The sequence below is a fragment of the Taeniopygia guttata genome, chromosome 9, assembly GCF_048771995.1.
Source record: "Taeniopygia guttata chromosome 9, bTaeGut7.mat, whole genome shotgun sequence".
Classification (NCBI taxonomy): domain Eukaryota; kingdom Metazoa; phylum Chordata; class Aves; order Passeriformes; family Estrildidae; genus Taeniopygia; species Taeniopygia guttata.
This window is the reverse complement of record NC_133034.1, coordinates 13949386-13961906: the sequence shown is the minus strand read 5'-3', so window position 1 is coordinate 13961906 and position 12521 is coordinate 13949386. Positions and strand designations below refer to the sequence as shown.

The window sequence follows — 12521 nt, the reverse complement described above, 5'->3', positions numbered from 1 at the left end:
GATAACAGCATGGCTAGAGATGAGTTTTACAACTTATGAGATGTGCCTTAACCATTAATATGGTCTGAAGAAAGAACACTGTTGCAGACTGTCATAGAGCCCATTGAAGTCCTGGTTTGGCTCTGCAGAGTTTTTCCCCCGCTGGCACAGAGCCCCTCCATACTGAGGAACAGATGATGAACTCTCCCTGACACACCCAGATAAAATTCCTCATTCATGTTAGCACTCCATTATTAATTCTTCAGTCATTGCCACAAAACATTTTATCAATAGCTTGGAAAAACTTCTACGTGCCCAACAAGAACAGTAGGGCTTTTAATCAGAAAGTTGAACCCCCACCCTGAAATCCCAGAAATTTTCTCTGAGCTTGTGGGGACTGAAATATGGAAATACATTTCCTGAACAGAAGATTATGATGTTGATGAATAAGCCAAGTTTTCAGGTACATAGCAAGCACTATCTGCATTTCAAATTTCCCTGGAGACACAGGAACCAAATCCTCAATATTAAAAGGACCATTCCTCTACGGCTCTCAAGTCAGACTTCTCTTAGAAAATAATCAAATGAAATAAAGCAAGGGCATTTACTGAATTCATAAAATTATTAAAGCAAAAGTCTGCTTGTAGATATCACTGCATCTACAAGGTTTTGTTTCTCCTCAATAATTCATATGGTCTGATATAACAAGTAGGACAAATCCTTTAAATATGTGCACTTCAATTTGTTCTTTACTGCTAGACTACACACAGCTCAAAGATAATGAATGCTATAAACAAATCAGTCTTCAAAAAGGAACAAGTTCTATTGCCCTTAAGATACATGTCTGGAAGCCAAACTCATTACCACTAAACCTGCACTAGCATATAACAGTCTATATGATCCAGTCTATCACACACAGACTATAAGGACTTCTCTGCTACCTGCTGGACCTAAAATTTTAAACTTTTCCTCTCAATACTCTTTCGCAGTAAATTGTCAGAAATGCCTAACAGTGCTATTTTCCCAATGGTTTCCCCTAATATTCCTCTCCTAAGCTTTTTCTACCCCAGGAGAGCCTGACAGTAAGCCTAAGTAGGAAATCAGCAACCTGTTTCTTCCACAAGAAGTCTGAGAAGCAGGATTTTCTTCATCTTTCAATTTCAGTGTTTTTTCATCAGGAGACAGCTGCAATGGTGACCATGAAAGCTTCATGGAAAATAAGTTGATTACACTGCAAGTTGGGAAGAGTGCAACACATCACAATACATGTCCTGCACAACTTTTGACTAATGATTCCAACATCCAAGATAGAGTCAAAAGCTTTTTAGGAGGACCTACTACCAGATAAGGAAGGAGGACTACAGTATCAAGACCTTGCAACAAAAAAAAAAAAAAAAAAAAAAAAAAAAAAAAGGGCAGCAGAGAGAAAGAGAAGAAAGAGAGAAGCTAAGGAACTGATGGTGTTGTACAGAAGCCTTGCTGCTGAAAATCTGCCAACATCACAGAGCTGCTTTAATCTTTTAAATCTCAGCAACTACCCAGGATCTTGAACACAGAAGCAGCAGATGGAATGAAGGATTTCAACATTTGAAAACTCAAGTATGTAGTAAGGTCAGGAAGTGGAAGCATAAATATAACCATCAAGCAACCAACTGCAAAAGATACAAGATAGGACATCTAACGAATACACCCTGTTAGCCTCAAGATCTGGAGTTACCAGTCAGATGCTAAGGAGTCCTGTCAAAGTCGCTTATAAAAGCTGTAAGTAATAACAGTCTGAAGAACAGTGAAGATACTAACCCCTGGTTTGGAAAGATACCCCTTATGTACCTCACCTGCAGCTAATGCAGAAAGAGTAAATATCACTACACAGCCCCAGCACAGCATTCTCAGGATCAATATGCTCAGAACTGATAGAGCAGCACTTCACCACCAACACAGGAAACCCCAAGCAAAGTACAGGCAACTGAAGGTCTGAGTACTGTCCAATGAAACAAAAGGAAACCATATAATCATAACATGAATCTTGTGTTTGCTTTGATTTCAGAAAAATTAGGTAATATCTACCCCTTTCTTTCTGTAACTCCCTTAGTTGCTAATTTAAACCTTATACCATAGTCAGAGGGGCACTGCTGTGTACAAAGCAGCATAACCTGGCAAAGTCTGTGTAACCAGAGCTCACTCACCATGTTTCAGAAGAGCTGACAACCATTAGCTGTCTACAATTCCAGTTTTATCAGGGGGATCTTCTTTACTGAAACCTGAGGGAAGCTTCAGATTTGCTACGAAGACTGAGTCCTCAGCAAGCATTTACCCTTTTCGCCCATTTCAGAAGCTGAATATTTCAGTACAAATGCTCTATTTGACAGCCAGAGAGAAGGCTGCAGCTTAGTTGTAATACACAAATTCTGAACCTGAATTTTTTATTTAGCTGTTAGGTGAATATACTTATATGGATATCACACTCAGTAACCTGAATTTACATTTTACATGTAAATTCAGAGTTTTATTGTGCAGTTTTAATGTTCCCACATACTGCAAAAAGCAGTTTGTTTGCCCTTTATGCCTTTGCACTGAAGCAGCCAGTCAAACAAATTCAATCTCAAACCAAAAGAGTGCATAAGCATTAGAGCAGGACAACAGAATAATGTGCTGTATTCATGTTTTCCTCAAATTTACTGTTCTCAAATTTGGAAAGGCCAGTTGCCTTTCCTTCTCATCCATTTCAAATGATGATAAACTATTTTAAAAAAAAAGCATTTGGAACTTTATAATATAAAAACTACAAAATGCATACAGTACACCCACAGCCCTGGAACTTCTCTGGGTACATTTAGTATCTTTTCTCCCACTACTTTTAGTCATCAAGAGATTTTAAAAACCCTAGGATTTCATTCATCTACCAAAGCTAACTGCAGGTAAACTGTTTTTCAACCAAACAGAAGCTTACCTATCCTTTAATTATCACATATTAAAGGTTTTTCATCTCAAATCAACTGCAAATATTTTCAAACAAAATCTTGCAAGATTGATATTTACAATAGAGTGGATATTTTGTAATAGTAGGCACAGTCAATGCTTCCTCTTGTCATTTTTCATCATTCTTTTTGGGACAAATCAAGTAGGATAGAATAAATAGGCACATACATTCTTCAAAATCAGACACTTGACAAAAGAAATTAAGTTAAATGAATACTTTTAAAGATCATTCTCCACAAACTGGAGATTGTTCTGAAGAATAATCCTGTAGATTCTTTTGAGGAATAATCCCACAGAGTGGGTGTGTAAATGTGTGTAGTCTTTTTAAAGAGAGTCCAATTTAGCAACACACAAATTCAGCCAGAAGCTGCATGCTCAATGGAGCATCAGATTCCTTAGTCATCCTGAACAGTTTTTATCCTAAACAGCAACCCTGTCTGGCAAAGCCAATGCAAGTGTTCCATTATTGCTGTGGGCCTTATCCGATCAAACACTGGTATCTATGCACGGATACCCAAATTAGTCAAATAAAGCACCTTTGGAAATGACAGAGCAGAAACATGTGATTTCCAGGGCACAGGTCACCTTATCCTGACACATATGGCTAAAACAAAGCAAGAGCTGCTTGGGATCAAATCTTAATCAAGATCAGTAGTTGTAAGGAGCCTAAACCTAAGATCTGGCTTAAGAGGAGGGATGGTACACAGCAGATGAGATGCATTCTTCTTTTCCTGTTTAAGGAAGGGGCCTAGGTCATTATTTACTAAACACTTTCTATAGATAGGAACTCCAACCAACGTACATGAATGGTACATGAAGTCTAGGAAGGATATAAGCCACATTTCCAGTTGGCCCGTGAGTCTTTACAGTGCCTTTGCTAGTGCCAGTTAAGAACACAAGGCTCAACACTGCTGCACTTACATTACTTTTCTTCTTCATCCATTAGTTTTTATTTAGGTTATCTTAAACCAAAAGTATAATAACAGCATGTTTTATAGAACCAATAGCATTGTTATAACACCACATGTTCTTTACACTGAAGTTTATCACAAGAATCCAGTCAAATGCTGAGTCTGATTACTTACACAAAATACTCAAAACAAAAACCCCACACAAACTACATCTTTTTAAGTCAAAAATTACCAACATTCAGACACCCATTAGTGCCCACTGACCAGTGGCTTGAGCAACAAGGGAATAACTGGAGATCTGGAACCTAAGAAGGAATCAGAGGGTGGGACTTCCAGCACAGACTCACACCAGCCACCACCTCTGCCAAGCAGAGGGATCCCTGTCTGATGCAGGACAGGGACAGAAGAGGCTCTGTGCCTCCCTGGGTAGAACCCACAGGAGCAGAAACCCAAACCCCATATCCCAGGTCATACTCCACATCTCTTTTTTTGGTAGACAGAAGGGACAACATTCATGGTCAGAATTCTGAATATAACACACTTTTCCTTTGTTCCAAATGATTGAATTTAAATTTCCGTCTACAACATGTCATTCTAAATACCAGGGCACTAAAATCTGCTACGTGATCTCCAGCATTACATAAGTTATCCATATTTTTAACAATAACTACAAGATCACTAAAAATTGAAGACTAGAATATTTCAAATGCACAGAAATGCGTGTTTGATATGCATGTGTTCCTACTTAACATCTGGCAAGAAGAAAGATGGAAATCTGCAATTGTCTTGCATAGAATATGGTTTCTTAAATTTTAGCAGGCATAAGACATTTCACTACATGTGACAACTTCCATTTTTTGGTATTATATCCAACTTAGAAACCTCAAATTCACACCATGCAAATTCTCACTAGCCCTGCTTTATGTTTATCAAGACAAAACCATAAGCAGAGGTCTTCCTTTAACAAAGGAAGTTTGTCATCCTTTAGATGACAAACTCATGAAATTAAAAGGTAGTTTGTGCATGTGTACCTACTGCCAGATTCTTGTCCAAAACCACAATACAACTATTTCACTGCCCATTAATATTGAAATGTGAACTACAAAAGTTATCCAAGGGTATTGTGCCTGAATACTACAGTCTTAAAATATCAAATAGATTAACTTAAAACATCAAAAAGGAATCCTGATTTGCAGAAAGACTCAAGCTACTAGTATGCCACTTACTTAAGTTTACCAGTCATCTGACAGGCATCTGCTCTGTTCAAAATATCCTCTCATTCATAAAGGGAACTTGAAGGAACTATTTTGCAACAAATTATTTTCTTAGTCTATCATTGTATCTAGTCAATATGAAAATGTATACATGAGATCACTCCATAAATCAGATTTCTCTTCACACAGTCAGTGCATCATAACAAAAACTAATTTACTCTAGGTCTGAGGCTTGGCTACTTCTGATGTTCATAAAGTAAATATTAACCATAAAATCATTATTCTGCCACATACACAATGAATCCTCTTGAAAATATTATCAGGAAGGCAAAACAATGTTTGAGTCTTCTGGACTGCTTAAAATTGTCCAGTTTATGATCATAATGATATAATCTACTATTTCTTATGTTTGTAATCTAATCTTTAAGTCATGTGAGAGTGTGACAACAAGCAGGATTTACATTGCCTCACACAGAAGTATGGAAAACTCCTGCTTGTGTTAAAATAACATTACAGTCCAACACTAATCTGCATGTCCTCACCATGGTGTTCCATTGCAGATAGCAACTTCAGCCCTTGCTTTTGTTACAAATCTGCCACTAGCAAAAGGCAAAGTACCTAAATCGTTGCCTAAACTCACAGGAATATCTAAACTTCAAAATAGCAGTATCTACTCACAGAGATCAAAAATGCATTTTCACAGTTTAAACTTCTACACATGTTCATAAAATGAATTCTGCAAGTGAGAGGCAAAAAAAAAAAAACCCAAACCCTGAATTACTCGGAATTTATTCTTCTATTTCCTGCCTATGTAAACATGACATTTCTGCATTTGTATCACCTTGAGATAGTAAACTGAATCAGGCAGCAAGGCCTGCATCAAGATTAAGACAAAGAGTTCTTGTCTGCAAACTGTAATTTCTGTTGCCAGTGGAAATTAGATGTTTTCCTTTCCTTTTTTCTCCCAAAACAGGTTATAAGAACAAAGTTTGCTTTGGGAAATTTTTAGAATTATTTACTCTACTAAAAGTTAGCAATAATTTAAGCCATATTGTTCACTGCACTAAGTAAGAACTGGAAAAATGCTGACTAAATAATGTGGTTCTGAGTACAAGGCTGTCAAGAAGCTCAGCCTCAAAAAAGATCACAGGACGCTGCAAACATTGCTGAAATCAGCACATTTGCTATTCAGAGGCCAACAGTTTCACAGATATGTACAGTGAAAAACAGAGCCACCAAAAAGTCCATCTAGCCCAAGACAGAGATTTCTATTTTATAGTTGCCACCTTCCCAATGAATATTCTATTGACTGATCTTCTTTTCCAGAGATTTTAACATTACTATTCCTCCCCTCCCAAAAAATATAAAACTACCATCTCCATAACCTTGGTTTTTTTAATGCAATTACATGAGACGTGCTTAGCCAACATAAAGGAGACACTCCAGGCTAAAGAACCAAACCACTTCAAATCTATATTTAAAAACTGAAAGGCCATGAGGACTTGTATAATTACAGTTCCATTGCACACACACATAAATAAGCTGTCCTCTAATTCTGCAAGTACTCATTAAAGATCAGTTGTACGGGCTTAATTAACATCAGTTCTTCAGCAGCCATCCTGCTGCTTTGCTACAGCAATGTTATGGTAATGTGCAGATTTTGTCACTACTTTCACTGTAAGGTCTCTTCTCACTGTTAGGGTTTTTTTAAATATTTCCATATAAAAATGTAAAAAGACCAAAACTGAGGAAGTTAAAATGTTAAGCTCCTATTAGCAATTTGAGATACAGTTAAGATTTTTAAAGATTTTATAGTTTGCTCTTGCTAATATAAATCATAATTAAACAATAAAGAAAAATATTCACCATTAATAACCCTATCCTTTGTTATGCATAACTGTGCCAACCAACTTTTTGTTATTTATTATAAATAACAAAAATACATTTTATATAAAAATGTAAGTGCACTAACCAAATGAAGACATCCTGATTTCAGGAAATTTCTCTAATCACCACTGGGAAGGATTGTTAACAACTTACTACTAAGTTTTTTCAGATATTCAGTGTGAGAGATTTTTCAGAGATGTATTTGAGAGTGATCTTTAATGAACCTTTTTCATTCTTGAATGATTTCCCTCAAAAAAAAATGCTCTAACATTGCACACTATGCTCAAATACATCCCCCTTTCTTTAAGTCAATCATTTTCTTAATGTACATTTGAAAGGCATAGTTGCAGATTTAAAAATAAATCCATTGACTACAGTCTGAGTAGAACAGGACAGTCACTGCAATCTCCACAAAAGTGCAGAATTAGAAACCTAGAATCAGTTTAACTGAATTTAACTCCACCAGACTCTCAACAGCATGGACAGGGATGTTGTACACGTGTAACTTACTGACACCCCACCAAGACTGTCCTCCACGTCACTTCAGCTACAAGAAGTGCACTTCTAAAGTCTCATACAGGAAATTATAAACGTTAACAACCACATAAGTATGAAATATGCGAAATGCAAACTCACAAGGAAATGCTTGGCAGCTTTTTCTTTTGACTTATTGTATCTTTTTTCCTATTCTTCTGCAATTCTTTCCATCCTCCCTTGCCAAATATGCTACAAACTTGCTTTTCAGTCCCAAACACCAAGGGCAGAAAGCCCAGACCAAACATTTCTTTGGAAATTTGTTCTAAACCAGCTAGGTAAGTCTGAGCAAAACAGATTTTGTATGCAGAGTTCTTGGTCTCATTCCTCTTCACACTGGCCATGTGGCTGAGTTCAGCCCCAGGAGCAGCCTCGGTGATTTGTGGAGCCACATCCACGCAGGTGGGCTGAGCTATACCCAGGCTGAACAGGAGGGTCTGCTGCCACTCGCAGAGGTTAGGAAGCAGCTGCCCTCCAGCACCCTTCCCACTGGAACTCAGCACTGAAGGGACAACTCTTCCCATGGTCCTATTTCTACATTTTCTACAGAAGGTCATAAGCAGACCAAAGCATATGGCTTAGGCACCTTTGGTAATTTCTCTGACTACTGAACACAACATACTCCAAATAGGTTAAATAAATCACTTTCTTATATTACTCATAGTTTAAGCGACAAAACATTTCCTATTATTTGGGAAACAGATTTTGGTGAAACAGTGAAAAAAGAAGAAAGAAAGAAAACCATCATAAATCTAGAAAGCCAGAAAGCGGCACAAGTGACCTGTTCAACCTGCATCCCCAGGTACACCACGAGGTACACCTCAGCTGGTCCCACACAGAGCAGGGCCAAAACCACAGGAGAAACCAAGCAGCACACAGCAGGGAACTCGGGTGACAAGCCAGCCCCACACACAGGCCTGCCACCAGAGCAGTGCTTTAGCTCAGGCGAAATGGAAGACTCCTCACATGAGTCCTTTTGAAGGGAATACACTATAACTACAGTTATACCCAGAAACTACCCAAAAATACTTTAACTTAGAATGGTAATTGACAACAGTTTCATTTATGTTTTGATCTACCTCATTCACCCATCATCTGTTCTGCAGCTGGGGTCTCAGGAAATGAATAGAAATTTAAATGCAAAAAAATTTAAACTTAGGCAACAGTGACAGATAAGGACAAAGAAATTATCTCAAAAACACAGCCTTTTATTAAAGCATTTTTACAGACTGGATCAGCCTGAATGTTCTGGAAGAGAGTTCTACAATTGCACAGATTACAAGCAATTGAATTTTGCTTTTTCTATTATTTGTTGTTTATCAAAATTGTTAACTGCTACTTCGAGCAGCTGTATTTCCACGTGACCTAAAATTGCTTCTCCTTTCTAGTAATTTAGTTCCAATGATTCATGTGGTTGCTACAGTGATATCTCATTGAGAAAAAACATTCCATAGGTAGAAGAAGAAAAACTGAAAATGAAACAGCAATGAAGAAACCTGTTCCATTAAACTCTCATTGCTTAAAGGAGAAAGAATTATTTCACAATGCTATTTGCATATTTAAAAACTACTGCAGGAATGTGTGATTATGTACACAGAACTTGCCAGCACAGCTCAGTTCTTACTGTTCAAGGGCTGCTCCAAGGCCCCTCCCTCAGCCAACTTCTTCATTTGATGGGAAGTCATTAACACAAACTGCAAATGCATTTCCTTGCTAGATCCTTGCTTTGGCCATGTTTTAGGAGAGGGGATCATGACAGAAAAGCATGTGATTTCAGCAAGTATATTTTCAAAGCGAGTTTAGGAAAAACACATGACTACACATTTGCAAAAGTGTGCCTGAACTCACAGCCTCTCCCACTACCTTAAAAATCAGTTTCTAAACATCAAGTCTCCAACTACAAACTGATTTGGCATGTTGTAAGTTTACAAATCTAGTGATGCAATAAGCCATTATTGTTTCAGGTTTTCAAATTCAGAGACTTATCATCTACTAGAGGGTGAGAAAAAAAAACCCAGTATGCCTTGCTATGAAATAACTCATCATACTTCTGATGTGAACCTTTATAGTCATTATTATCTAATCACATATCAGCACCTCAACAGCTGCAATCCACCAGCCTTTCACAAGCATTTTAAGCAAGGAAACGGATCTTAGGTGCTGTGATTTGGGGTCCAATTAAATCTCAAAACCAAGAAATATCAATATGAACTTTGTGAGAAACAGATAAGCAAGAATGAAAGCCACGTAGCTGAAGCTGCCTGTAGTAGTGTGTTTTGAAAGATTTAAATAGCTCCCCATGAAAACAGGGATTCAGTGACTCAAGAACTCTGATTCACCCATGTCCTCCCAGTTACCACCACAACCATAAGAAAGTAGCCTGTGACATTTCTATTCATTACATTCCTCCCAACAGTTGTATTTAAGAGCTCTGACAGGTATACTGACAGGAAGGACAGAGGCTACACCCTCCTGCTCAGCCAGGTCAGGAGAAAGCTGCAGCTCAGCTTTGCTACAAGGAACACAGAGCAAGAAGCTGCTTTATGTCCACAGTCCCCCCTGCAAGAACATAGGACTTTGTCAAGACCTTGCTCTACATCAGTGTCTCTACCATCCCTCAGTAAAACCACTGCAGTAACCTTCATTCAGAAGGTTTCTACTGTTTGGGTTGGGTAATTTATATGTGTTACATTAAGAATAACCAAAATTATAACAAGTATTGATGACTAATAATGAAAGATATGAACCTTTTCAGAAATACTACAGGAATTCTGCCTTGCAATTTTAACCATTTCCTAACAGTTAAAGGTTATAAGGATGTTTTACTGGCATCAAGTGATTATGCCATAAGGTTTTCTGCAATTCATTCAAAGATAGTAGTATCAGACTGGGAAAAAGACCATGACTTACTAGAAGACCCTAACAAAGTGTTTTCTCCAGTTTCTTTTCCTTGAAGGAAAGGAATCAAGAGAGGCAAAAGGAGATGACACAAAGTGAATTCAAATGAACTAGTATGACTTACCTTGGAAAAACAGCAGCACACTTCTGCTCACAAATTTTAGTCACAACTTCTTGTTTGGTCAAGTGTCTTTAGTACTTTAGCAGGTATGAGTAATTAAAATAATGCAACTACTGGTACAGTTTTATGGTTAAATTATGCCAATCTACAACTGCATTGTCACCAAATGGGATGAACCAACACTAAATTCAGTTGTCTCAGAATGTATATACACTAGCAAGCATGTCCAGCTCAGGACAAAGTTTTGTGAAAGAGCTAAGCCAATGTAACAGTTGCCTGCTGCCCTGAGGGTGGTGGTCTTGCTCTCCACTGCCTTCCCCTAGCTTTGCTTCTGGCAGTGAAGTTTCTTCTCTCTGCTCCCCATAAGCTTTAGGTTTCACACCCACTGAGATGCTGACAGAACTCACTAACCTGGATGGCAGAGAACCATCCAGTCTCTTCCGCCAGGGCACCCAGCCACTAAAGGATCCAACAACACACGTCACAGTCACCAAAAAAACCGTGGGAGAAGCAGCCAGTGACAAACTAGCAGCAGAGGCAGAAGCAAAGGAGGGAAGAACAGGAACTCCAACTTCTGCCAAGGGTAAGCCATTCAACCAACCTTCCTTCTCCAACTTCCTCTACATCCCAGATACCACAGGATTGCTAAAGCTGATACAAAAGAGGAGGCGTGAGCATACAGCCAGAGAGCAGAGAAAGAGCAGTACTATTTTCCTCAACATCCAGAGCTCACCACAGAGTCACAGGCACTTGAGATATGAGCTCGGCATGGGACAGGAGGGGCACAGCAGTGCCACATCATATCACGGAGATGTTTGCATCTCCACCGTCTAGCAGGGTAATAGCAGGCACAGAAAATGGGTGAATGTAGGCACAGACCAGCCACACATCCCACAGAGAGACACAATTACGTTGATTAGATACAACGGTGTAAAATACATATATATAATGGGTAAAAACGTAAGGAAAGACAGGGGAATGTTGCCTGACATAAGCAGAAATAACCCTACAGCAATGATAGACAACCGGTCACTCGAGTGGGGAAAAACAAAGGAGTGCGTGCCTTGCTCTGACAACAGGAAGTAAGACGATACTGAGCTCGTTTGCTACTGGCACCCCAACAGTGGGCACACCGAATACGGACACACAACAGACGTAGGCAGGAGACACTGGGAACTGAAATGTGAGCACAAGTCTGAAGAACGGAAGACAGACCACCAAAGAGTTCACCCTCCCGAGCCTGAGTCTCAGCTGACATTGCCTCGGCTGGCAAGCACTCCCTGCACCAGCCGCTGCCACCGCTCACCCCCATCTCCTCCAAGGCGTGACCCCCGCGGCGCTCAGAGCCCAGCGCTGCCCCCGCCCGAGCCCGGAGCCCGCACCGCCCGCCCAGCCCCACGTACCGCACCCGCTGCCCTCCCTTCCCCTCAGAGCCCCCACACCCCGGCAGGACCCGCACAGCCCCTGCCCGCCCCTCCGCTCCAGGCCGGCTGCCCACAGCTCGCCAGCACCTGTCAGCCCCAGCGTCCCACAGCCCGGCCCGCCCCGCACACACCCGGCCCCGCTTCCTGTCCCCCGGCACGACCCCGGCCCGGCCCCTTCTCGGCGGCACCTGAAGCGCGGCGAGTCCTTCAGGCACTCCTCGAAGTCCACGGTCACCTTCATGGTAGCGGGGCGCGCCGCTGCCTCCGCTGCTGCGGCTGCTGGCGGTGGCGGCGAGGCGAGACCGGGCCAGGGCCGGCGGACGGGGCGGGGCGGGCCGGGGCGGGGCGGAGGCGGTGCTCGGGGCAGGGGCGGCGGCCGCAGCGCCCTGTGCCCGCCCCGCCCGGGCGCGACTGACGGCCCGGGCAGCCAGCAGCGACCGCCCGCGAGAGCGGGGGGCGCGCCGACCAATCACAACGCCAGAGGGGCGGGCTCAGTAGGCAGAGCGCCCAATGAGCGTGGCCGCTCGGAAGAAGCAGCCAACCGCCGGCAGCGCAGCGATTGCTCCCGCCCCGG

The 12521-nt window shown here is 41.0% G+C and overlaps 1 protein-coding gene across 11 annotated transcripts in view; it reads right to left on the bottom strand.

The window, feature by feature from the left end:
- The window catches only part of ACAP2 (ArfGAP with coiled-coil, ankyrin repeat and PH domains 2), a 59845-nt gene extending 47539 nt beyond the window's left edge, over positions 1-12306 (bottom strand). For 9 of the 11 annotated variants that reach the window (XR_012057379.1, XR_012057380.1, XM_072933410.1 and 6 more), the window contains exon 1: positions 12136-12305. Coding sequence is in view for 8 of the 11 variants with exons in the window: in XM_072933410.1 (XP_072789511.1) it covers positions 12136-12188 (53 nt within the window). In the remaining 3 variants the exon portion in view is untranslated. Of the gene's footprint in view, positions 1-12135 lie in introns of all 11 variants that reach the window. The other 2 variants (XR_012057378.1, XM_002189130.6) reach the window with 2 other exon arrangements.
- Between the last annotated feature and the right edge of the window lie 215 nt (positions 12307-12521).